The 26174-nt window shown below is 43.5% G+C and overlaps 2 protein-coding genes across 2 annotated transcripts in view; one reads left to right on the top strand and one right to left on the bottom strand.

Moving 5' to 3' along the window:
• LOC134869148 (voltage-dependent R-type calcium channel subunit alpha-1E) overlaps positions 1-26174 on the top strand; it is a 118818-nt gene that overhangs the window by 80101 nt on the left and 12543 nt on the right. Inside the window, exons 13-33 of the mRNA XM_063890596.1 lie at positions 4239-4334; positions 4657-4866; positions 5371-5483; positions 6142-6254; positions 7000-7131; positions 7630-7699; positions 9390-9507; positions 9856-9923; positions 10017-10108; positions 14815-15678; positions 15756-15943; positions 16384-16489; positions 16591-16720; positions 17348-17407; positions 18143-18249; positions 18443-18454; positions 18567-18663; positions 20377-20537; positions 21123-21260; positions 22503-22704; positions 23035-23199. Of these exons, the coding sequence (XP_063746666.1) occupies positions 4239-4334; positions 4657-4866; positions 5371-5483; positions 6142-6254; positions 7000-7131; positions 7630-7699; positions 9390-9507; positions 9856-9923; positions 10017-10108; positions 14815-15678; positions 15756-15943; positions 16384-16489; positions 16591-16720; positions 17348-17407; positions 18143-18249; positions 18443-18454; positions 18567-18663; positions 20377-20537; positions 21123-21260; positions 22503-22704; positions 23035-23199 (3242 nt within the window). The remainder of the gene's footprint in view (positions 1-4238; positions 4335-4656; positions 4867-5370; positions 5484-6141; positions 6255-6999; positions 7132-7629; positions 7700-9389; positions 9508-9855; positions 9924-10016; positions 10109-14814; positions 15679-15755; positions 15944-16383; positions 16490-16590; positions 16721-17347; positions 17408-18142; positions 18250-18442; positions 18455-18566; positions 18664-20376; positions 20538-21122; positions 21261-22502; positions 22705-23034; positions 23200-26174) is intronic.
• On the bottom strand, positions 2806-3380 carry LOC134869711 (protein Jade-3-like). Its single transcript, XM_063891581.1, has 3 exons — positions 3240-3380; positions 2925-3115; positions 2806-2816 (listed from the first exon to the last, which is right to left on the bottom strand). The coding sequence occupies exons 1-3, from the start codon at positions 3368-3370 to the stop codon at positions 2806-2808; spliced, it is 333 nt and encodes a 110-aa protein (XP_063747651.1). The 5' UTR covers positions 3371-3380.

Raw genomic sequence — 26174 nt, forward strand, 5'->3', positions numbered from 1 at the left:
ACCTATAAGTCTCTTGAACGCGGATGTCAAACTTCTTGCTAAGGTACTGGCGAACCGCCTGGACCCGTGTTTACCAGGTATTGTCTCTGAGGACCAGACTGGCTTTATCAGGGGTCGTCAATTATCTTCTAACATCAGACGGTTACTTAATATTGTGCTTTCCCCTGCAGTCTCACCAGATGCTGAGATGATTGTCTCATTAGACGCAGAGAAGGCTTTTGATCGGGTGGAGTGGGACTATTTATTCTTTACACTTCATAAATTTGGTTTTGGATCTCGGTTTGTGTCATGGATTAGGCTTTTGTATACTAACCCTACTGCTAGCGTAAAAACAAATTCTCAACTGTCTAAATTCTTCCCCTTGACGAGGGGCACCCGGCAGGGCTGTCCGATTTCCCCCTTATTATTTGCCTTGGCAATAGAGCCCCTTGCCATTGCTCTGAGGTCATCTCCACTTTTCACAGGCATGCGCAGGGCTGGGTTGGATCACCGGGTCTCGCTATATGCTGATGACCTTTTACTCTATATCTCCGATCCAGTCAACTGTATTGGTGACATTCTGCAACTCCTAAATAGTTTTGGGTCATTTTCAGGCTATAAGGTAAATTTTGACAAGAGTGAGTGTTTCCCTGTAAATGAAGTAGCTACTCGCATCCCAGCTCATGCCCTACCTTTCCACCTGGCTCCTACGAGTTTCCGGTATTTGGGTGTAACTATAACTCGCAGTCTTGCTTCCCTTCATGAAACAAACTTCTCTAAGCTAGTCACAGATATAAAGGCGGATTTACAACGATGGAGTACCCTCCCTCTTTCTTTGTTTGGTAGGATTCAATCTATTAAGATGAACTTTTTACCAAGATTTCTTTTTCTTTTCCAATGTCTGCCAATTTTTTTACCAAAACAGTTTTTCAATAAGCTAGATGGGATGATCTCTGTTTTTATCTGGGCTGGTAAGACTCCAAGGGCACGCAGGACTACTCTTCAGAGACGTGACAAAGATGGTGGCTTATCTCTACCGAACCTCCTATTTTATTATTGGGCAGCCAATATCCAGAAATTACGTCTTTGGCATAGTTCCTCTGATGCTGATTGGTGCCTAATGGAAGCTCGTAGTTGTCATGCAGCCTCTCTGTCTGCTCTGCTTTGTGCCCCCCTTGCATCTTGCCCCTCCAAATATACCTCAAACCCAATTGTTATATCGTCTTTAAAAATTTGGAAACAATTCAGGCAGCACTTTAAACTCTCCTCTCCCTCTCCCCATAGCCCCATCCTTAATAATCACTTGTTTACCCCATCCAAATTTGACAAAACCTTTGCATTGTGGAAAAGAAAGGGCATAGTAGTTTTTTCTAACCTATACATTGACGGGACATTCGCAACTTTTGAGGATATTCGCAATAAGTTTGATCTGCCACATTCTAGTCTGTTTCGATTTCTCCAAGCACGAGACTGTGCCCGTACTCACTTTGCTTCATTCCCACTATTGACTGCTAATTCCTTGATGGATGACATCCTCTCACTTAATAAGTTAAGTGGTAGTATAACTGTACTATATGACCTCATTATATCGGCTGGGACCTCTCCACTTGCTGGGGCTGTGGGCAAGTGGGAGAGGGAACTTGGGCTTGACCTCACAGATGAATGGTGGGAAATTGCTTTTAAAAGAGTAAATTCTACGTCCTCTTGTGCCCGACTGACTCTGATTCAGTTCAAGGTTTTGCATCGAATACATTTCACCAAAGCAAAACTCTCTAAATTATTTCCAGGCTCAAGTGATATCTGTGATAGATGTTCTTCGTCAATTGCCAATCATACTCACATGTTCTACTCTTGTTCGAAATTGGCTGCATTTTGGTCTGTGTTTTTCGACACTGTATCTAAGGCTCTCAATATTTCATTGTCACCCAGTCCTCACGTTGCTATTTTTGGTGTACCTGAAGATTTGACCATGCTGACTAGAAACCAGAGTGATGTTATAGCTTTCGCCTCTCTTATAGCCCGTAGACGTATTTTGCTTCAGTGGAAAGACCCAAAGCCACCCTCCGCATCTTCCTGGTTTGAAGATTTGTTGTCTTTTCTCCATCTAGAGAAAATCAAATATACACTACGAGGCTCGTCTGATAATTTCCTTAAAAGGTGGAATCCGGTACTCACTTACATTGACTCTCTCACCTCCCTGGAATGTAACTGATAGTCCTATCAACGATATTGTTTGTTGAGCTGTGTGTGTCGAGCATCAAACAATTGTATCTGTGCTAAGTCTTTTTATTTATTTATTTTTTCTTAATGACTCTTGTCCAGTTTTGGGTGGGTTATTATTTGTATTTTATTTCCTTTGTGTTTTCATTATCATTCCCTTATCCTGTTCCTGGAAAAAAAAAAAAAAAAAGGGGGATTTCATGCATGTTTGACGACTGCTACTTCATTGTTGTTTTTTCTCATGTTTCCCAATAAAAATACATATGAAAAAAAAAAGATGACATAAGAACGTACTTGAGTATTAAGTCCAATATCTGCCTGTGAGATGAAGCCTTTTAGAAAGTATAAAGAAGGAAATACTTTTACACGGTTTGATACGTTTCATCTCCCAGGTCTGAGAGCAGATCAATCCCTCAGAGGAGTTAGTTGTTAAAGTACTGCGCACTTTCCTGACCCTGAGTCAGAACTCAAACAGGGAGGAGTTCAGTTATCACGCTCCAAATATCTGGAACAAACTCCCAGAAACCTGCAGGAGTTTTTGGCAATGCTACGCTACGCTGCTGCAAAGCTATTCTCTGCTCAACGAAGACTAACATTAAACACGTCTCAGGTCCAAACTGCACCAGAAGCACACCCAGAACAAATGACCCTGATCCCCCAGTATAAAAGGCTAAATGTAAAGCATGCTCAAGCTGTGGGGAGGCAGCTGCAGACTCCCTCCTCACCCATGCGCTGCAGCTCCGTGTTGAGGCCATGCAGCCAGTGCAGGTCCATGTCGTCCAGGTCGTAGCGGCACATGTTCTCCGACAGCTCCTTGATGTTCATGTATCCCGGCTCCGTGGACTCCTGACTGGAGCTCTGGAGGAACTTCCTCTGGAGCGTGAACAGCAGCTCTTTGGGCTTCTCCACAACCGCTCTGAACACATGAAGCAAAAACACGAGGATTTTAGCCTCTGCAGACCATTGACATGCACTAAAACCTACAGAACCACAAAGGGAAACCTCCAGAAACTATTATTCTGTTTTGAATATTGCGTTACCTGACGGAGGGCTGGGGGATGGTGTCGGGGCTGGCCAGCACCTGCACCCCCTTCTCCCACTCCTGCTTCCAGGTGTCCGCCAGCAGGTAGTAATCCTCCGGGGACACGTGGTGGGAGTCGGGCAGCTTCATGGCGCTGATCAGGTCTTTTCTAAAACGACACAGCCTTTAAATAGCTTCATGGTATGTCACTGACACGTTAGACAGAAGACTTACTGTCGTTGTCAGAACTGTCGCTGCTGCTGGAGGAATGGAGACGTTTCATCCTGTAGCATCCTGAGGAAGAGGAGGAAAAAAAGGCGTCTTGTTAATGATTATCAGGATCATTCTGAACCAAGGTTTCCTATAACCCTATGCCTTAACACTAAGGGGTGGGTTCTTACTGTCTCACTGCTGGGGGCTTTTATTTTGAAAAAACAAGCTATTCTGTGCACACAAAATTGATGCTGGGTGCTTTCATTACGAAACAAAAAAACAGCACACACTTCCGCAGGTTTCCGTTAGCATGCAGTCACTGATGAGGGACTTTATCTAGAAAAAAGTAGGTACTTTCTGTTCCTGATAAGACAAAGTCACTTCTTGGGGCTTTTATTTTGAAAGAATGTGGTGCTAATGTGGGTTTACATGAACATACAGCCCCCAGCAGTGACTGGATGTTCCTCCCACCTCGCTGTAAAACATTTCAGCGTATTATAAATCATACACTGAACTCTTAGTGGACTCGGTGCTGATTTTTTATACGTTTTACTGAGTTTTTCCACAAAGAATCCTGCAGAAGCAGCACCTCAGATATCGTGTTGACCCCAGATATGATCAAGTTAGAAGAGAAATCTGAGTCGGGACGATGCCCTGGATGAGAAGCAGCTTCAGAGAGCAGACAGAACCAGAGTCTAGCTTCAGGGCCCAGAAGCCTGCTCGGTGTCCCTGTCCTCACATGTGCTCCCTGTCCCTGAGTGTCTCTCTCTGGGACAGTCTTCATGTTGTCCTGCTCTGTCTGCAGTGCTGAAGAGAGCCACCACCATCAAGAGGAGGGGGATGGACGCGGGGCATCGGGGGCAACCTGGGGATGAACAATATGGGGACGTCTCCTCTGTGGGTGAGTCTGGATCCTCCATAAGGGAGTATAGAGAGTAGAGGGAACTCCAGGGGGGGCCAGTACCCTCACAGACACAGAGCACACATCAGTGCAGAAACAGAGACTGAAATGTGGTGTGTGTGTGTGTGTGTGTGTGTGTGTGTGTGTGTGATTGTATCTGATTTGACTTTGATCTGAAGCGTCCCTCTGCTGTATGAACACTGTAAATGTTCGTCATGTAGTTTATGTTCTGGAAAAGGTCTCTGGTTCCGCTACCATGCATTAAGGCCTGCGATGCATCATCACAGAGTCTCTATCTCCCCCCCCCCCCCCCCCCCACCAGGCATCCCGATGAACAGAGCCAGTATCCGGAGCGCTAAGCGAGGTCCGACGGCGTTCTTCCGCCGGAAAGAGCGCCTGCTGCGCATCTCCATCCGCCGCGTGGTGAAGACCCACACCTTCTACTGGACCGTGCTGGGGCTGGTGGCGCTGAACACGCTGTGCGTCGCCATCGTGCATCACAACCAGCCGCTGTGGCTGTCCCACTTCCTCTGTGAGTCGGACCGGACCTCTGAATGCAATAGCAGTTCTGGAGTTGCTTAAAAATTGTGTGTCATTAGAAAACCTAGGACAAAACCAAACATTAATTCATGCTAAAATTGCTGGAATGGTTTTAATTCAAAGTGATTTTGAGAAGTTAAACTCCTTGACAGACAGACAGAGATTTGTTTCTCTCCACCTCCCATCCCCCAACCACACACCCCTTCAAAATAAAAGCCCTAGAATATCACTTTATCCAAACAAAAAGCTCAGGATGAAATCCCCCCAAAACACACACACACACACACACACACACACACACACACACACACACACACACACACACACACACACACACACACACACACACACACACACACACAATTCAGAGTAATTCAGCTCTTTAACCGTTTATTTAATCAAATGCCTCCTACATGTCCTTGCTTCCTGATCCAGCTGTCTTTGTTGGTGTATAATTCAGCACATGTTGTTGTTGTTGTTGTTGTTGTTGTTCCAGACTATGCAGAGTTCCTGTTCCTCGCTCTGTTCCTCACGGAGATGTTTCTGAAGATGTACAGCCTCGGCCCTCGTCTTTACTTCCACTCGTCCTTCAACTGCTTCGACTGCAGCGTCAGTTCCCCGTCTCCGTTTCTACGTTCTGTATTTATTTCACAAAAAGCCTCTGCGTGTCCTGAAAGGATGCAGCTCCTTCCCTCTGTTTCTGTTTCTGTACTTAAGTACTATTATACCATACTGGCATTTGAATCGATATCCCTTTGCACGTATTTCCAGTTCAATTATGGAGTCCGATGTCTTTATTTTCACTCCACTTCGTTTGTTTAACTGATGCTTCTCATAGGTTTTATGATACGCTGTTTATAATCTGCCCAGTATTTTCAAACTGCGACTTTAGAAATATATAATCAGATTCCATAATTGTGTGTAATTGGGATCTACTTAATTAACTAAGTCGTTTTTTCTCGAAACACTTCTTAAGTTACGTATTGAATAAAGGAGTATTTTACAATCTTAATATATTTCATTTGTATTTCTGAAAATTAGTACTTTTACTTACTTTATACTTAGAGTTCATTTATCTGATTTCCTACTTCATTAACATTCTGCAATGAAGGCTTTTTATGTGTCATTAAGTATTTTTCAGCCCATAGTTTATCTAGTTTTACTGAAGTGAGGCTCTGAATACGTCCTGCTCTGACTATAGACTCATGTGTTTTTATTAAAAATATGTATACATACATACATACATATATATATATATGTTCTGCAGGTGATCGTGGGCAGCATCTTCGAGGTGCTGTGGGGTTTCTTCAGGCCGGGAACCTCGTTTGGGATCAGCGTCCTGCGAGCTCTCCGGCTGCTGAGGATCTTCAAGATCACAAAGTGAGTCCTGCAGACTTCCTCTGATTCCTCCTGAAGACTTTCACTAAAGGATTTACAGAGAGCATCTCACTGTGGAGTGGGAGATTTCAGTATTCAGAATATGAACTACTGGTGTTCTTTATTTTGGGTGTGCAGGGGATAATTGCAGCACCAACAAAGAAGGAGTATTACGGAAACTCCAGAAAAGACATGCCCTATATTTAAAGGTACCTGCAGGAAGCTATACTTGTAATCTATTCATTTAAGGATTTTATTTTGCTGTGTTAGCGGAACCAGAGACCTGGTTCAGAACCAGAAATCATTTGTCCGTCTCACAGGAGAACATTTCCAGTGTTCATTCAGCAAAGGGACGGTTCAGATGAATGAGTATAAGGTATTAAATGGAAGGGACACGTTATTAAAATCATATACAATCGTGCAAGAAATAAGAAGCAGCAGAATTAAAGCAGGAAACATGAACGTTATTAAACTAACAGCCTTTCATTTGCAATCTACTACAGATCCTTTATTCCGTGCATCGTACTTCCCTCTCAACCCACATCACCAACAACTACATATAACAAATGTTGAGACCACAATCATGCATGCAGTCACCTGTTCATGCAGTCACACACACACACACACACACACACACACACACACACACACACACACACACACACACACACACACACACACACTTGCAATACGAACCAAAACACACCAGGTTTTTATTTTGCACTGATGTGTTATTCTGTGACTGAAGGTACTGGGCGTCTCTGAGGAACCTGGTGGTCTCTCTGATGAACTCCATGAAGTCCATCATCTCCCTCATCTTCCTCCTCTTCCTCTTCATCCTGGTCTTTGCCCTGCTCGGCATGCAGCTCTTCGGCGGCAGGTAACTCCGAATAATAACAGAATCAAATGCTTATGTTCCTCCTGCACGGCGCTCCGGATGAGCAGGGAGACGGGTCCAATCAATGTCTCATTTCCTGTGGAGACACACACACACACACACACACACACACACACACACAAACACACACACACACACACACACACACACACACACTCTGAAACAAGGCTTAGGTGGACTTCATGGATTAGTAGAGTCCTCTTATTGAATTGAATGTCCCAGAGTCTGCAGGATCTCAGTCCAGAGTTCTTTGTCGCAGCTTGTGTTGCTCGCCCTCCCTGAGAGTCATTTCAATCAGACGTGTTCCAACCGGCCTGTGTGTGTGTGTGTGTGTGTGTGTGTGTGTGTGTGTGTGTGTGTGTGTGTGTGTGTGTGTGTGTGTGTGTGTGTGTGTGTGTGTGTGTGTGTGTGTGTGTGTGTGTGTGTGTGTGTGTGTGTGTGTGTGTGTGTGTGTGTGTGTGTGTGTGTGTTTTCTCATAGGTTCATCTTCGAGGACGTCACTCCAACGAACTTTGACACTTTTCCTGCAGCCATCATGACCGTCTTCCAGGTGTGGAACTGAAGACGTTTTCTCTCTAATTCATATTTGAATGAAAGTCAATGATCATAAACAGGAAACTCCTTAATTATCTATGAATTTTCAAATAATCCACGCCCAAAACGCTAAAACATGCAGTAAATATACTTGTTCTTAACAGCAGGTGAATGCAGTTGTAGAAGAAGTGGTTGTAAAGTATTATTTGACTTCAAACCTAAACGCTGTGTTTCTCTTGGTGACCAACTTGCCTCTGAAATATAATATTTGAATTAGAGTTTTATTTACTGTTCTTATTATTATTTATTATTGTTGTTGTGTTGATATGTGTCTCCTGTAATGTCAGAGCAGTTTGTTAAATCATAAACACATTTTAATTAACAGTCATTTACTCTGAAGGAGTCAGACCTCTAAAAGTCCTCCGATTCTGGAAGGACCCAAATGTTACATCGAGCAGTAACAGTACTTTCACTGACAAGTACTCAGGTCTTTGAGTAAAAGTACAAGTACTCAGGTCTTTGAGTAAAAGTACAAGTACTCAGATCTTTTACTTGAGTAAAGTAGAAGTACTCAGGTCTTGTACTTGAGTAAAGTAGAAGTACTCAGATCTTGTACTTGAGTAAAGTAGAAGTACTCAGATCTTGATCTTGAGTAAAGTAGAAGTACTCAGATCTTGTACTTGAGTAAAGTAGAAGTACTCAGATCTTGAGTAAAGTAGAAGTACTCAGATCTTGATCTTGAGTAAAGTAGAAGTACTCAGATCTTGATCTTGAGTAAAGTAGAAGTACTCAGGTCTTGTACTTGAGTAAAGTAGAAGTACTCAGATCTTGTACTTGAGTAAAGTAGAAGTACTCAGATCTTGTACTTGAGTAAAGTAGAAGTACTCAGATCTTGTTCTTGAGTAAAGTAGAAGTACTCAGATCTTGTACTTGAGTAAAGTAGAAGTACTCAGATCTTGTACTTGAGTAAAGTAGAAGTACTCAGATCTTGTACTTGAGTAAAGTAGAAGTACTCAGATCTTGTACTTGAGTAAAGTAGAAGTACTCAGATCTTGTACTTGAGTAAAGTAGAAGTACTCAGGTCTTGTACTTGAGTAAAGTAGAAGTACTCAGGTCTTGTACTTGAGTAAAGTAGAAGTACTCAGATCTTGTTCTTGAGTAAAGTAGAAGTACTCAGATCTTGTACTTGAGTAAAGTAGAAGTACTCAGGTCTTGTACTTGAGTAAAGTAGAAGTACTCAGGTCTTGTACTTGAGTAAAGTAGAAGTACTCAGGTCTTGTAATTGAGTAAAGTAGAAGTACTCAGATCTTGTACTTGAGTAAAGTAGAAGTACTCAGGTCTTGTACTTGAGTAAAGTAGAAGTACTCAGGTCTTGTACTTGAGTAAAGTAGAAGTACTCAGGTCTTGTACTTGAGTAAAGTAGAAGTACTCAGATCTTGTACTTGAGTAAAGTAGAAGTACCAGAGTGTAGGAATACTCTGTCACAGTGAAAGTATTCTAAATGTTCCTCCAGTGAAAGTAGAAAGTACTCTCCTCTAAATGTACTTAAAGTAGCGACAGTAAAAGTAGTCATTGTCTGATTGGTCCATTTCAGAATAATATCTCTGATATGTTTTATAATGATTGATCATTAAAGGGTTCTCAGAGCTGGTACAGTTTTGAGGTACTTGTACTTAGTTTCTTCTCACCTCTGATGTGCGTTTCAGATCCTGACCGGAGAGGACTGGAACGAGGTGATGTATAACGGGATCCGCTCTCAGGGAGGAGTGAAGTCCGGCATGTGGTCCTCCATCTACTTCATAGTGCTCACGCTGTTTGGGAACTGTATCCTCAACTCCGTGAACAACAGATACCAAGGATGCTGGCTGATGAAGAAGAGGAAGGAGCTAGGTAGCCAATTTAAGGCTTAGTCATCTTGCCAAATAGTGAGCCTGTGTTGATGCATGAACACTATGGTAGAGCTGGTTTACAAACGCTTCTTAATGATTGATAAAGTGTTTACAACCTCATTAATAACCTAATTATGAACCCTTGATGAACCCTTTATGAGGGTAGTCTTTGTGAAAAGTGGTACCGACATTTCTCTTCCTACGGGGTGAGTGTTTGAACGTATCGGACCAGTATATGTCTCCAGAGTTTCAGAGTTGTAGTCCTGAACCCCCTGGTGGACAGACACTCTGCTGAACGTCTTCTTGGCCATCGCTGTGGATAACCTGGCCAACGCACAGGAACTCACCAAGGTAATCCTGCTCTGATTCCCCCCCCCCCCGAGGACTCTGCTGAATTATTGAAACCCGCAGATGTTCAGTTGCTTGTTGTCCTCTTTTGATCAGGATGAAGAGGAGGCGGAGGCAGCGTTCAACCAGAAGCACGCTCTGCAGAAGGCCAAGGAGGTCGGGCCGTTGTCCTCCTTCATGTCCTCAGAGTAAGCCCTGCTTTTAGCTTCTCTCCCTGCCTGACCTCCTCTCTCTCCCCTTCCTCCCCCCTCTACAAGGGATGGTCTATTTAGCCACAGTTAGCTGCAGTTTCCTCCAGCAGGTTTAGCTTCTACATCAGGCTGAGGGTCGTCTGTAATCTGCTCCAAATTGACGTCTCCATGGTTACTGTTTCCTCTCCGGAGTGGGGGGAGTTTCTGATGTTGTCGTAGAGACAGGGTTAGTGGTGTCCTGATAACCATGGTGTGTCCATCGGAGTAAAAGGACAGTACTAGGGGATAGATGGTTGGTACAGAAGCAAACCATGGTGTAAACAAATAGCTGTTAGATGAGTAGCAGCCTGTCGTCACACAGATTCCCGTTAGCATGTTAGGGTTACTGAGCCTTTTACTCACCTGTTTACTCATTTGACATAAAAATGAGGGATTTGACTACTTTTTATGTGAGAAGATGGAGAAATGTGTCCACTTTGTCTTCTATCTTGGGTTTGTTTTCATATAGCGGACACTACAGGATGTTTTATGACCTGTTGCTGACTTCTGAGCCTCGGAGGACACCGTACTTGCACGTTTTAAAAGATCTTAGTTTCTGTGCATTTTGTTTCCTAACGCTATCGTTACTTAGCTTGTTCTGTTTTACTGACTATAGCAGTTTAGATAACGTACCCCCCACCCTCTCGCTGTTATTACCTCAGGCTCTGCGGGTATTACTGACTCCTGAAACCTGAGTCAGATTTTTAAAAATATATATTTTACATTTGATATTTGTACAGCACTTTAAAACCTCCAGACCAAAGTGCTGTAACACAAAGGTCACACAGCTCACACAAACAGGGAGAACGCTGTCGTTACTGAGAGCTTGTTCCGTTAAACTGATCGTAGCGTCTGAGATGACATACCCCCCACTGTCCTGCTGTTATACCTCACACTGTCCGGGTATTACTGACCAACCACAGACACTTGTCTCGTTCACATATGACATATGTCCTGTCCTGGGGGGTGTATTGTTTACCTTGCTGGTGTTCGGTTTCAGGATAAATCACATCTTTAGTCAGTGTGCTTACAGACAGGATTAGCTGGCTGTGGTAGCCAGAAAACAGAATGAGGTTTCTTGCTCTCCACATGATTGTTAGTAAATCCGGACACTGAAGTCTTCCTCAGAGTGGGTCCATCACCCTTATGTTGATTAGTCATTTCTGTGGGGCATTAAAGTTCAACATGTCCACACGCTGCTTTGTTTACTAGGGTGAAAACATTGCTTTGGAGCCCGTACAAACAACAGCTACTCCCCTAACATGTATAATGCTTCAGCAGAGAGCAGTGTGTGTGCAGGCTGTGATCTGTTGAAGTGTTCTCTTAACGTGACCTTGTCTTTTCACTGCTCAGGTTTGCAGAGTAGATTGTGTTTTCTCGCTCAGGGATTGATTCCAGAGTGTCTACTGAAGGTGTTTGAAGTGCATGTGCATGCACCAGAGTGGGACTCTGTCTGCACGCTGGGTGTGAAGAAACACGCATTTTGTTGCATGGGCATGTGGAAGAGCTCACATTTGATTACCATGACGTTATGTACCTTCTTGCTTCCTGTCTTTCTCTCTCTACCTGATCTTAAACACGTATCTAGTGGACTTTAAATAAGATGAGATGGACCTGGAAAGGGAAAGTCAGGTGTTGTAGCAGCAACAGAATGAGACAGAAACACAGATAGTGCACAATTATGACCCGAGTTAAACTCTGAACCGATGATTGCACATATAGACACATATAAAGGTGAAATGAATATGCATTTAAACGTGCAGGAAGCGGAGCGGGGAGGTCCTGCGTGCAAACAGTGCAGAGATCCCCAATATGAAAGGAAACTATAGAAGTGAGCATCACTCTGTGCAGCTGAGGGTCAGGCTCCTGTCAGAAACCATAGAGCAGACGGGAATACCACGGGGTCGTCTGGCCCTCATCAGTATTCAGACCGCACCCTCTGAACTTTAAGGGTCTCTGGTCTCGTCTCGGCCATGTCAGCTGTGAATCCCCGGTGGTCCCCGCCCCCGCTGACCTTGGAGAAACTTGCATGACAGCGTTTTGCACAATGAAAGACAAGAGATGCAGCATGCGGGAGGCTGAGGATGGTTTCACTTTGAGAGAGCATGCATACGGTCAGCATGATCAACGGAAGAAAAACACACATGCCTGCTTTCAGTCTGACTACAAGATGTGTACCGTTTTTCTTCCAGTCCCTCTCCTAAATGCTCTTGGAACATCTAAAAGTAATACAGGGCTCAACATAAGGATTATGAAAGCCTGGGGAAGCTAAATTGTTCCTTTAATACCAGACGGGCTTTAGAAATATCTGCGTCTATAATGATCAGATTAAATGATTCTTTATTCTGAAACTTCGGTGTTCTTTTTATCAAAAATAATTATCTGGAACTAAAGAAGTCAACATTTTCAGAAAAAGTTTGAGTTTTTGAAAAAAATCTGATTTTTTAATTAAAACTCTGAATTCTGAATAAAAGTTTGGATTTAAAAATATACATATTGAACATTTGATATTTGTAAATGTGAAATATAGCAAACCAAAGACCAGAGTTCTGTACAGCTCACACAGCTCAGCTCACAAACCAAAGAGTAAAAATACAAAGAAACTAAAATAAAGAAGAACTAAACGTTTCAAACGTTGAGGAGAAGTGGTGGGTTTTAAGAAGGTTGATTTTGAATCCAACCGGGCGAGTGAAAAACCACATTAGTGTTGAACCCTGTAATATCTTCCCTGCACATGATTTCCTCCTTAAGCTCTGCTAGCATGTCTGTATGAATGCTGCTGTGTGATTGGCTCTGAGGAGAGGGCGGTGTGCACAGCTGCATCCCAGTGTGGTGGTTTTGTTTCAAAGGGTCTCTAAAATATATATCTACTTTTTCCCTGTGTTTGCTGACGGAGCCCATCTCTGTGTTCTACCTGTTCCCATACTGTAGTACCGACGTCCTCCTATCAGTGTGGTTTTCCTGTTGATGTTTATTAGTGTTGTTTCTAATACTGCTATCATCTCGTTTGTCAATGTGCCGCCTGGCTCCAGTGGAGACACACAGCAAAGCATCACGTTTTTACCTCCAGATTTTGATCATTGCATTGATTTTGTAGTCTGTTATAGCACTTTGAAGACATTATCATTATCAGTCTGTAATAAGTGGATTATCTGTTTATCTTGGAGGATCTTTTGCTGTGTGTCTCCTGTTGTGTTTTGTCTCTGCTCACAAAAGCACTAATGTCTTGTTTTCAACCAATCGCTCATTGATAACTCGGACCACACAAGAGTCCTCGCTCCAGTAAGTAACTCTGTCGCTCAGCCTGTCTGATTTCATATTCTGTCCTGTACCTCCAAACCTCATTTTATTCCACTTTTCTTTATATCTCTCCCACTGGTTTCACTCTGCATCTTACTGCTTTTGTTACCACAGTCCCACAACGACTCCTGGCTTGCTTAATTTATCACTTTGCATCTTCATCGATCCAGTGAATGACTTGTGTTGATTTAAAACAGCTCTCCTTTGTTGAGCATCAGGCCAAAGCATTGTTAGTTCACACACCGTTGAATATTCTTTTGTGTGGTTTTAAATGTCTCTAATTTATTGTTCATAGAATGAAAATGGGAACTTTTTAGTCCAATAAAGCACATTACTTTGAATCAGATGAGACTTTTGATGGTTTCACAGCATGCTGACAGAAATAACCTGAAAGATTAACCTTAGTTTAAACCTGTGTATTAATGGGACAGTTCACCCTGAAATCAAACATTCATATTTTCCTCTCACCTGTAGTGCTGTAGTTCCTCTATAGCCCAACATTAGCCTCCTTTAGCTTAGCGGTGGTGACGTGAAGTCATGTGACCGTGCTGTAGTTCCTTTATAGCCCAACATTAGCCTCCTTTAGCTTAGCGGTGGTGACGTGAAGTCATGTGACCGTGCTGTAGTTCCTTTATAGTCCAACATTAGCCTCCTTTAGCTTAGTGGTGGAGACGTGAAGTCATGTGACCGTGCTGTAGTTCCTTTATAGTCCAACATTAGCCTCCTTTAGCTTAGCGGTGGTGACGTGAAGTCATGTGACCGTGCTGTAGTTCCTTTATAGCCCAACATTAGCCTCCTTTAGCTTAGCGGTGGTGACGTGAAGTCATGTGACCGTGCTGTAGTTCCTTTATAGTCCAACATTAGCCTCCTTTAGCTTAGCGGTGGAGACGTGAAGTCATGTGACCGTGCTGTAGTTCCTTTATAGCCCAACATTAGCCTCCTTTAGCTTAGTGGTGGTGACGTGAAGTCATGTGACCGTGCTGTAGTTCCTTTATAGCCCAACATTAGCCTCCTTTAGCTTAGTGGTGGTGACGTGAAGTCATGTGACCGTGCTGTAGTTCCTCTATAGCCCAACATTAGCCTCCTTTAGCTTAGTGGTGGTGACGTGAAGTCATGTGACCGTGCTGTAGTTCCTCTATAGCCCAACATTAGCCGCCTTTAGCTTAGCGGTGGTGACCTGAAGTCATGTGACCGTGCTGTAGTTCCTTCATAGTCCAACAACCTCTCTATCTGCACTGATAAATAGCCCTGAGGTTAGGGGAGGATATGTATTTTAGATTTTGGGGTGAACTCTCCTTTTCTGCTTTATATGAGATATTTATTTTTCTTCACACTGACTCGTGTTCTTCTTCTTCTCTTCTCAGTGGCAGCCGGAGGCGGCGGCCCTACCTGTACAGGAAGCGAGCGATCCACCGCAGCCGGCCCACCTACTCCTGCAGCCTGGAGGAGGGCAGCGTTCGGGAGGGCCGCCACCCCCCACCACTCAACCCCTCTCACTGTTTCATGTCCAGGAGGGAGAGGAGGAAGAGGATGACCATGTCGGTGTGGGAGCAGAGGACCAGCCAGCTCAGGAGACACCGGCAGATGTCCAGCCGAGAGATCCTGTTCAGCAGCCCGACCGAGGAGAAGGAAGGACCCCCCACTGCCCCCGCCCCCGCCCCCGCCGCCGCCGCTGAACACCCACAGTCCCTACACCGAAAGGCCGTGGAGCACACACACTCAGGGAGTTTAAAGAATGACCCTTTAGCATCGCCGTCCAAAGACCCTGCTGCAGGCTCCTCTGTGTCTCTGGAGATGCCCACCCTATCCGCCGAACCCCCTCTGGTGGAGGGTCCATCCCATAATCCCCCTCGTGATGCACCTATAGCTCTACCTGAATCAGACTCAGGTGGAAAACTGTCCGTTGATCCGACCCACAGCGAGCGCCGGAGCCCCCGGTTGAACGGCGAGCGCCAACACAGAGCGGTGAAGAAGTTCAGACCTCCGGAGAACCCGGACTCTCTGACGCCCGAGATGGGAGGTCACGGCGGGGTCAGGGGTCAGAGGGGGAGGCATCACGGTGAGCATCAGAGGGGGGACAGGAGTCCGGCGTCATCGCCCGGGGATGGAGGTCAGACGGTGAGTCGATCGGCCAGCGGAGAGAGGAGGAAACATCCTGGGAGGGCGGAGGAGGAGAAGGAGGTGGAGACCAAACCGGAGGAAGAAGTGTCCAAACCGGAGGAGAGCAGGTGAGAGGGAACCACAGCTCCCCCAGTACAGACCATAATGGTATAATAATCGCTGTCCTTCCCTCCTGTGTTTCCAGTCAGGGTGAAGGTGGACTCACTGACCAACAGGAGAGTCAGATCCACATCGGAGAGCAGGAGGAACCTCCTCAGAAACCAGACCCAGATCCACCGGTCCCAGGAGAGGAGGAGAAGTGTCCGCTGAGCTCCAGCGTGATCATCGAGGTTCCCAGCGCTCCGTCCGGTCTGGAGCTGTCCACCATTACAGGTATCTGACCGGAGAGGCAGGCAGGAGGGAGGGAGGGGAGGGAGGCAGAGACAGGAGGGAGAGGGGTTAGCCTCTGCTGTTTGTATTGCTTTCTAAGTGAGTAAAATGAGTGTAAGTCAATGGAAACAAGTCTATATTTTGTAGAAGTTGCAATTCTGCGGTTTTGTTAAATTAAATCTCTCAATATTTGTTTGTTTTTTGGTCCATTCCTGATATTTCTCCTCCTCCTCCTCCTCCTCCTTCTCTTCCCCTTCCTCCTCCTCCTCCTTCTCTTCCTCTTCCTCGTCTTCCTCTTCCTTTACCTCCTCCTCTTCCTCCTCCTCTTCCTCCTCTTCCTCTTCCCCTTACTCCTCCTCTTCCTCCTCCTTTTCCTCTTCCTCCTCTTTTACCTCCTCCTCTTTCTCCTCCTCCTCCTTTTCCTTCTCCTCCTCCTCCTCCAGTGAATAGTAAGGACCCTGACTCCTGTAGATCAGAGAAGGAGGAGGAGGAGGAGACAAAGCCGGCTGTGACTCCAGACAGCATGTTCATCTTCAAGCCCGACAACCCGTACGTTTCTCCACCAGTACAGACTTTACAGTCCCAGTGGGAATAAGGGTCATACTCCACTAACAAACCCTCCTCCTCCTCCTCCCCCCACTCCCCCCCAGTGTGCGACGGGTCTGTCACTACGTGGTGAACCTGCGCTACTTTGAGATGTGCATCCTGCTGGTGATCGCTGCTAGCAGCATAGCGCTCGCTGCTGAGGACCCAGTGGCCACCTCCTCCAACTGGAACAAGGTGTGTGTGTGTGTGTGTGTGTGGGTGTGGGTGTGGGTGTGGGGGTGTGTGTGTGTGTGTGTGTGTGTGTGTGTGTGTGTGTGTGTGTTGTAAGCATTTTTTGTCTGTTCTACTGTTTTGGGTAAAGGCAAATAAAAAAAGAGAAGGAACAGCACAGTCTTCCGCCTCCTCGTCCTCCTCCTCTTCATCTTCCTCCTCCTCTTCCTCCTCATCTTCCTCCTCTTCCTCCACCTCCTCTTCTTCCTCTTCCTCATACTCATCTTCCTCCTCTTCCTCCACCTCCAGATGCCAGTGTGCCTCGGGTCTCTTAGCTGCAGAAGAACCTTCAACACTTTTCCTTCACTTGTTTTGCAAAAGGACATGAATGTGACTTGATGGGGGGGCAGTACAACTTGCTGATGGGGAGAAATTGAAGATGTTTATGGGAGGAATTGTCTGGTGTTGCTTTTCTGAGGAGAGTGTTTTATATTAAAGCTCAAAAAGAGATCCTTAAAAGCCCCAGATATCTTGATTTCAAAGCATCAACGTGAAGAACTTCCTCATTTATAAAGAGCTCATCTTCATCATCTGTTTCATCCTGCATCTGTCTGATTTCCCCACCTCTCTCTTTGTCGCTCACTCTTGCAGGTTCTGCGGTATTTCGACTACGTGTTCACCGGAGTCTTCACTTTTGAAATGATTATAAAGGTGAGCAGCTGTGGTGTGATGTGGGGATGCAATGCAGGAAAAGGGGTGTGGACATGAAGGCGCTTTATACAACATCTAGAGACGTGTCACGATGTCTCTGTGTTTTATTTTGAAAGGTCTGTGTCTACTTCCTGTCTCTGTGTTTCCCTCCTCTCCTCAGCTGTGTCCTTTGATACATTCTGCATGTTTTTAAGTTCTGGTTTTCTGGGGTTCTTTGCGGTTCATAGAAAGGGAGGTCTTGTCTTTATGAGTTATAGTCTTGATTAAAGCTCATTGTGGTTTAAACTATCGTCGGTCTGCACTCGGGTCCAACCTGCGCTGCTGATCCTGACACCGATAAGAAAGAAGAAACTGTCTGGTTTTGCACATAATTCCCAACAGTTTTGACCTATAAAAAGAAGCTTTGCAACCCCTCAAATGCTTTTGTATTGACCTATTAATTGTGTCCAATTAACCGGATAATGAAGAGGACACTAAAGAGGACACTAAAGAGAAGCAGGTTACTTCTTCTTTCCTTTCCTACAAACGTCCCCAGCTGTCAAAGCCAGGTTTCAAATTCTGTTTTGCTGACATATCAGAGTCAAAATCAATGAAATGAAGAAGTCTCCAAGTCTCTAATGAAAGGGAAACTAAAAGAGAACTGCAGATCAAAGTGATCAACCCACTGAGAAGAAAACACGCCTATCGCTTGGTCCTGCGTTGTTGAATGACTCCTAATCGTGTCCTCCTCCTCAGATGATCGACCAGGGTCTGCTGCTCCACGACGGCTCGTACTTCAGAGACCTGTGGAACATTCTGGACTTCATCGTGGTGGTGGGAGCGCTGGTGGCCTTCGCCCTCTCGTCAGTCACAGCACCTATTATTAGTATTATGATTAATAATCCATGATGCGTTGATCATGAGTCTGAACGTGTCTTTGAATCAGCTGGAAATGTTGTTTCTCTCCCATCTGGTTTGTATAACTGTTGATATGCGTGTCCCTCTCTCCTGTCTCTCTCCCTCTGCGGGGGATGCCTCTGTGGGAATGACCAGCAGCAATGTGATGGGGTAAAACTAAACAATCCTTCCTCTCTTACAGCAAACACTAGTAGTAGTAGAGCATGCTAGGATTGACACATAAGAGTGTCTACAGTGATGCTGTTGTGGTCTCTCTGTGCAGAAATAACAAGGGACGGGACATCAAGACCATCAAGTCTCTGAGAGTGCTGCGAGTCCTCCGACCGCTGAAGACCATCAAGAGGCTTCCCAAACTCAAGGTCAGATCCCGCTCCGTCTTTATTTAGAAGACTCAAAGCCTTTATGTCACATGCAGCTACCGGTCAGATATAGCAGCGGAAACCTGTAGTCTGCAGCTCCCAGGCGTGCCGCACAAGGACAGCTAAAGGGACGTGTGGGGGATGTCCGTGCAGGCTTTAGGAGCAATATATTACATGTAGTGAGATCACAATAAAACAGGTAACCGTATTTTGCGACAGTAATTCTTTACCGGCAGGATTACACAATTTCAAAATACTTTTACCCTAAATTCTCACTTTTTTCCCCAAAATTCAAACAAAAGAAACTGCCTTCAAAATAAAAGCGCTGACTCTTGTCAATCACAAATGTTCCTAAAATATTCATATATTCTGGAGCTTAAATTAAGGAATCTACTAAATAATTAATCAATAATAAGTGACTACCACATTATGACTGAGCGAGTACTTTATCTAATTTAAACTTAGACATATCTGATATCAAAATTGAACTTTCCATTTCATTTTATTTATTTTATTTTCAAGCTTCTGTTTTTTTTCTCCAAATTCTAAACTTTTTTCTTCAAAATTATAAATTTTTTCCTAAAAAATCTGACTTTTTTTCAAATTTCTGGATTTCTGTCTAAATTCTTTTAGAAAGTCCCTCTTTTTCCTCATTATTCTAACTCCCTCTTCATGTGACCCTTAACATCTTCCTGTAGAAATTCACTCTTTTTGTCTCATTTTTATTCCTTTTGATTTTCTTTTCAAACTTCAGATTTTTTTTTCCAAAATTTGAATTTCCGACTGTTTCTTCAAAATTATCAAATATAATTAGTGATAAAAGGCCATCACAGAAAGTCACTCCAAACATAATCACCCTTAATCTCACTCATTTCAAAGTAACCCTCCCCACCCTCTACAGTTATCCCCATAACTGCTCAGAAGTAACGTCCCCAATCAAAATGGAGACAGTGACACACACCTACCAATAAAACTGAGAGGGTCGGGGTTGTTACGTTCCCTTATGGTCTAGGCCAGGGGTGTCCAAACTATGGCCCGGGGGCCAAATGCATTTTATATCGGCCCTCAGCAAATTCCAAAGTATAATGGAATATGGCCCCAACCCGAACCTTGAGTTTTCTTATGTTGTACTTCTTAAATGTATGTCAAAACACATTTCAGTGTAGTATTGTGTCTGCTAATAAGCCCACTTTTCAAATAAATTATGTCAAAGTTATTTTTAGCTGTAGCTCGTAACAAGCTTCAGAAATAACCCTTCCTAGTTCCTCTTATTATAACCATCTGAAGATTCTGTTTTAGGGGCTGCTCACAAAATAAAGGAAACCCTAGGGAGAGCTATGTTGTCAGCCATTTGTTTTCTTAACGGATTTTCAAGTATCAACAATAATTTACCTTCATTTGATTGATTTAGCTAACTTATGAGGCAGTATACCGCACCTCTAGTGAGTGGCCCAGCTCTTAGTACATTTTTCTTATTGTGGCCCACTGCGAAAAAAGTTTGGACAGCCCTGGTCTAGGCTGAAAGGGAAGTAACACAATATGAAGTAACAGGGAGAAGGGATCTCAGAAAACCCTGGAGCTGGCTTTCAGACTCTCAAACCCTGGACTGAAGGGGGCGAAACACCGACGATATACCGATCCTGCAGTGTGTTTGGCAGTGCTGAGTCTCTCCCTCACCACATCTTTTTAATACCCTTCACCCTCCTCCTGCAGGCGGTGTTTGACTGTGTGGTGACGTCTCTGAAGAACGTCTTCAACATCCTGATCGTTTATAAACTGTTTATGTTTATCTTCGCCGTCATCGCCGTGCAGCTTTTCAAGGGGAAGTTCTTTTACTGCACCGACAGCTCCAAGGACACGGAGAAGGACTGCCAGTAGGACCTCCTTTTCTCTGTCACTCCTTACTTTATTCCTGCAGTCAGATCTTATTCATTTTATTTATTATATTAATTATTTATCTTATTCATTTTATTTATTATATTAATTATTTATCTTATTCATTTTATTATTATCTTAATTATTTATCTTATTTATTTTATTATTATATTAATTATTTATCTTATTTATTATATTAATTATTGATCTTATTTATTTTATTATTATATTAATTATTTATTATATTTATTTTATTATTATATTAATTATTTATTTTATTCATTATTTATCAGATTTATTTTATTATTATATTAATTATTTTATTTTATTTATTATATTAATTATTTTATTATTTTATTAATTATTTATCTTATTTTATTTATTATATTATTATATTATTTATTTTATTTATTATATTAATTATTTTATTATTTTATTAATTATTTATCTTATTTTATTTATTATATTATTTATTTTATTTATTATATTAATTCAATATCTAAATATTTGTTTGTTTTTTTGGTCCGTGCATTCCTGATAACATTTTCTTCCTCCTCCTCCTCCTGCTCCTCCTCCTCCTGCAGGGGTTACTACATTGACTACACGAAGGACAAGAAGGAGGTGAAGAGGAGGGAGTGGAGGAGACACGAGTTCCACTACGATAACGTGATCTGGGCTCTGCTGACTCTCTTCACCGTGTCCACCGGGGAGGGCTGGCCGCAGTGAGTCTCTGACAGCTGCTAACTCTACGGTGGCCCTGGAGGTCAAAACACAGCGAACATGTCTCAAAACACAACTACATTTACTAAGATATTTAGGAGATTTAAAATAACACACATGACATTTCAAATACAAAATGAATCCAGAAACTCTTAAACATTGGAGTAATTTTCTAAAAGGATTTTGGGTTTTGTTTTTTTGTGAAATATTTAGTTTTATAAAATATCGTTTTTTCTTTCAGTTTTCTGACTTTTTTTTAATTCTCTTTTGTTCTTTTATCAAAAAATTAAAACAAATGTCGAGGCCTAAAAAATGTGAGTTAAATTTCAGTATTATTTATTTGTTTTGCAGTTTTTAAAACCTGTGCTGATGTCTTCTTGAAATATTTTTGAACATTTTTTAAATGTGTTTTTTTACATTAGTGTGTTTTTAAGTTGGTTTTGTGAAATATTTGAGTTTTTTTGAATATTGTTTTATTTCTGTATATTTAGGATCCATTGTTATTTACATTTTCTGTATTATTGTGAAATATTTGAGGGTTTTTTGCAGTGTTCTGTTCCAAAGGGTTTGTGCGTTGTGAAGTGTGTCTTATCCCTTTGGGGCTTTCACTTGGTAAATGGAAGGCCAGTACAGGAAGTGCTACCGAGGTGTCCCTGAGCAAGGTAGCGTTCCTTACCCTGCTCCCTGGGCACCGTACATATGGCAGCCCACTGCTCCCAACTCTAGGATGGGTCAAATGCAGAATGTGGGACCATTAAGGGTTCCTCCTCCTCCTCCTCATTCCTCAGAAGTTTCCCCATTCTCTCATCTCTCATTATCTTTACTGCTCATTATAACCTTTCTAACTTAAGGCGTGTTCTTCTGTAATGATCAAATCTGAAATTTCCCAGATGTGATTCATTTAAATTAAGATATGGCCCCACCTCCAATCCTCCTCTGACAGCTTCTGGGTTTGTACCGTCCCCTCCCTCGTTAATTGACAGCCGCTGTGGGAATCAACAACAGTGATTTCCTCTTCTAAATAGCTAATTGCCTTTGATCTCCTCCCCAGTATTCAAACTATTTATCGCTGCTAAAGTAGGCCCTGAATTTGTTGACATTAAACATTTAATTAAAGTCGACGGTTCAGTTTTTCAAAGTCTTGACTTGTGAATGATTTACTCCAGCATTTCTCCGAGTGCGTTACAGTCAAAGCTGAGTTAGCGTCAGTTAGCATCAGTTAGCATGGTGTTTCCTCCCCCCAGGGTCCTGCAGCACTCAGTGGACGTGACGGAGGAGGACAGGGGTCCGAGCCACGGCAACCGGATGGAGATGTCCATCTTCTACGTCATCTACTTCGTGGTCTTCCCTTTCTTCTTCGTCAACATCTTCGTGGCTCTCATCATCATCACCTTCCAGGAGCAGGGCGACAAGATGATGGAGGAGTGCAGCCTGGAGAAGAATGAGGTGAGGGGGGAGAAACAGAACACTGGCTGTCCTCGCTTTGTTTCCGGTCGGTGTGTGTGTGTGTGTGTGTGTGTGTGTGTGTGTGTGTGTGTGTGTGTGTGTGTGTGTGTGTGTGTGTGTGTGTGTGTGTGTGTGTGTGTGTGTGTGTGTGTGTGTGTGTGTGTGTGTGTGTGTGTGTGTGTGTGTGTGTGTGTGTGTGTGTGTGTGTGTGTGTGTGTGTGTGTGTGTGTGTGTGAGTAATAATACCCTTCCTTAACCCCTGGATCCTTTAGAGTCTGTTTCCTGTCTGTGTTACAGCGTTAATCCCCTCTTCCTCTCCCTGTGTTTCAGAGGGCGTGTATAGACTTTGCCATCAGTGCCAAGCCTCTGACCCGCTACATGCCTCAGAACCGACACACCTTCCAGTACCGCCTCTGGCACTTCGTGGTGTCGCCGTCCTTCGAGTACACCGTGCTGGCCATGATCGCTCTGAACACCATCGTGCTGATGATGAAGGTGAGGGGGATGAAGGGAGGAGACAGAGCAGTAGTACATGGATCAGTTCGACCAAGATCCAGTTAAGGTTACTTTGAGAGAAAACTGTCTGAGAGAAATGGACCCCCTCATGCAAACAGAGGGGAGTGCTGGGCTGAATCTGTCGGGTCTTGCTGTAGACATCAGATGGTCACTGGTTTGAATACCAGTACTGCTGAACGTCCATACACTAAACCATTGGCATGCCATTATTTATAAGACTATTGTTGGTGTTTTTCCACCTTATCAACAGATTAACTCCCTTTGGCAAAGGACAGGAACTAGGAACCGGCTTTCAGGAACTTGTTTTTACTAACTGTCCCTGAAGGCCACACTGAGCTGGAGAAAAGGGGTTTTATTGTTGCTCCTCCATTAGCTTGAAACAAGCGGCAACACGGGCTGAAGGAAGTCTACACATTTCTGTTTTGACCGCACGTTGACCAATGAAATTTCCCCCCAAAAAACCTCATAAAGAATAAAAGTATTTGACCTTTTTGAAGCGAATGTTCTTGCAGGATTCTTGTTGTTCCCATTGGTTAAAAACTTCAATCTCTTGACGTGCCATTCCCCATGGTAAGAGCTACAGACATGCATGGCATACATTTGAAGAACATACAAACACATATCTTATTTAACATCAGGGTTTTTTTTGTAGTAAAATATAGCATGAGGCGCTAACGCCCACTTCCGTCTAAATTAAGCCCCGCCCACTTCCAGGTGAAGATCCTGCATTAGAATAAAAGTGTCTTCACGTCTTAAAGCTGTGAGTCATATATTGCACCTCCAACAACAAATAGATCCAGAGTTTCTTTAAAGAAAGGATCAGAAATCTCAGTCTCAGTGTCAGCCTGCTGCCTGCCACTCGTCCCCCGCAGACCCACCGGACATCCATCCCCTATTTATTCTCCGTAAGCTGTCTCTGCCGTCTGACCCCCTCTCCATATCTCTGGACCCATTAAACCCTTTCTGACCCACAGAGAGATTGTTTTCTGGCATCACTTTAACATTTCACTGGGAAATCTGCAGGATGATGGGACTGGACTGATCTCCTGTTGACTAAACCTCAAAGAGTGATGTAAAGATGACGTGCTGCTTTCCACTTGTTTGCTGAAAGTCTTCCCAGCAACTTATTCTGTCAGGATGCTGCGACTGTTCACACTTTGGTTTTAAAATAAGCTGAGATGTGTCACTGCTTACTGGAAACTGTAGGAGCTGATGCGTCCCTTCCCAACAGAGTGTTATTTAGGTCTGCTGACACTTTAGAGTTTTTCTGTCCCTCTCCCTGTTATTTATTGGCTGAACTTGACTCTTCTCTACTCTGGCTGTGCTAGTGGCTCAGTCGGAGGCCGGGTGAGTCAGTCAGTATTAAATATTGATCCATAATGTCCAGAGGCGCCTATTTAGCATGACCTCATTAACCGAGGCTGCCTCCCCCCGAGGAATGAATCCTTTTATAGTGACACAGATGAGAGGTGTGCAGACTGAGAGACTATTTATGGGTCTGCTGGAATCTTCCATCAACCTGTAGATCTGCAAAGAACTGGGGGGGGACAAGTAAAGGACAATGTGCAGGGAGGAGGTCTTACTTCCTGTCTGTCTTCTTCTGCTGTTCCCTTTAGTGTTTACTTCCTGTCTGTCTTCTTCTGCTGTTCCCTTTAGTGTTTACTTCCTGTCTGTCTTCTCCTGCTGTTCCCTTTAGTGTTTACTTCCTGTCTGTCTTCTCCTGCTGTTCCCTTTAGTGTTTACCTCCTGTCTGTCTTCTCCTGCTGTTCCCTTTAGTGTTTACTTCCTGTCTGTCTTCTCCTGCTGTTCCCTTTAGTGTTTACTTCCTGTCTGTCTTCTCCTGCTGTTCCCTTTAGTGTTTACTTCCTGTCTGTCTTCTTCTGCTGTTCCCTTTAGTGTCCCTTTACTTCCTGTCTGTCTTCTTCTGCTGTTCCCTTTAGTGTTTACTTCCTGTCTGTCTTCTTCTGCTGTTCCCTTTAGTGTTTACGTCCTGTCTGTCTTCTTCTGCTGTTCCCTTTAGTGTTTACTTCCTGTCTGTCTTCTTCTGCTGTTCCCTTTAGTGTTTACTTCCTGTCTGTCTTCTTCTGCTGTTCCCTCTAGTGTTTACTTCCTGTCTGTCTTCTTCTGCTGTTCCCTTTAGTGTTTACTTCCTGTCTGTCTTCTTCTGCTGTTCCCTTTAGTGTTTACTTCCTGTCTGTCTTCTTCTGCTGTTCCCTTTAGTGTTTACTTCCTGTCTGTCTTCTTCTGCTGTTCCCTTTAGTGTTTACTTCCTGTCTGTCTTCTTCTGCTGTTCCCTTTAGTGTTTACTTCCTGTCTGTCTTCTTCTGCTGTTCCCTTTAGTGTTTACTTCCTGTCTGTCTTCTTCTGCTGTTCCCTTTAGTGTTTACTTCCTGTCTGTCTTCTTCTGCTGTTCCCTTTAGTGTTTACTTCCTGTCTGTCTTCTTCTGCTGTTCCCTTTAGTGTTTACTTCCTTTCAAGGTTTCAAGGTTTTATTTGTCATATGCACAGCAGATACAGCGTATATGTTGGCAATGAAAATCTTATGTCGCGTGCTCCTCCAACAACTCAACATGCATGGTGCAAAAGATAAATAAAGTAGTGCAAAAAGAGAGAAGAATATTTACAATAACAATACAGATTTGAGGATGTGAAATATATACATATGTGGAATACATTGAGAGTATTTAAACACTTTACACTGTTGAATGAGGAGGTATGGACAGATGCATATATTATGTATAGCAGATGTATATGGCAGATATGTATAATATATAGATATGTGTACTATAAACAGATATGTATGGCAGATGTGTATAATATATATGTATGTGTGTACTATAAACAGATGTGAGTAGACATTCACACAGCTCAGGAGTTCAGTAGTCTTATAGCCTGTGGTATAAAACTGTCTCTGAGTCTGGTGGTCTTGGTCCGGATGCTGCGGTACCGTCTGC

This window comes from Eleginops maclovinus, chromosome 9, assembly GCF_036324505.1.
Source record: "Eleginops maclovinus isolate JMC-PN-2008 ecotype Puerto Natales chromosome 9, JC_Emac_rtc_rv5, whole genome shotgun sequence".
Lineage (NCBI taxonomy): Eukaryota > Metazoa > Chordata > Actinopteri > Perciformes > Eleginopidae > Eleginops > Eleginops maclovinus.

Bases quoted from the DNA above. Each gene is read 5' to 3' on its own strand.
- LOC134869711 (XM_063891581.1), bottom strand. From the start codon at position 3,370: ATGAAGCTGCCCGACTCCCACCACGTGTCCCCGGAGGATTACTACCTG. The intron at 3,116-3,239 runs GTAACGCAATAT...TCATGTGTTCAG, and splicing joins ATCCCCCAGCCCTCCGTCAG to AGCGGTTGTGGAGAAGCCCA.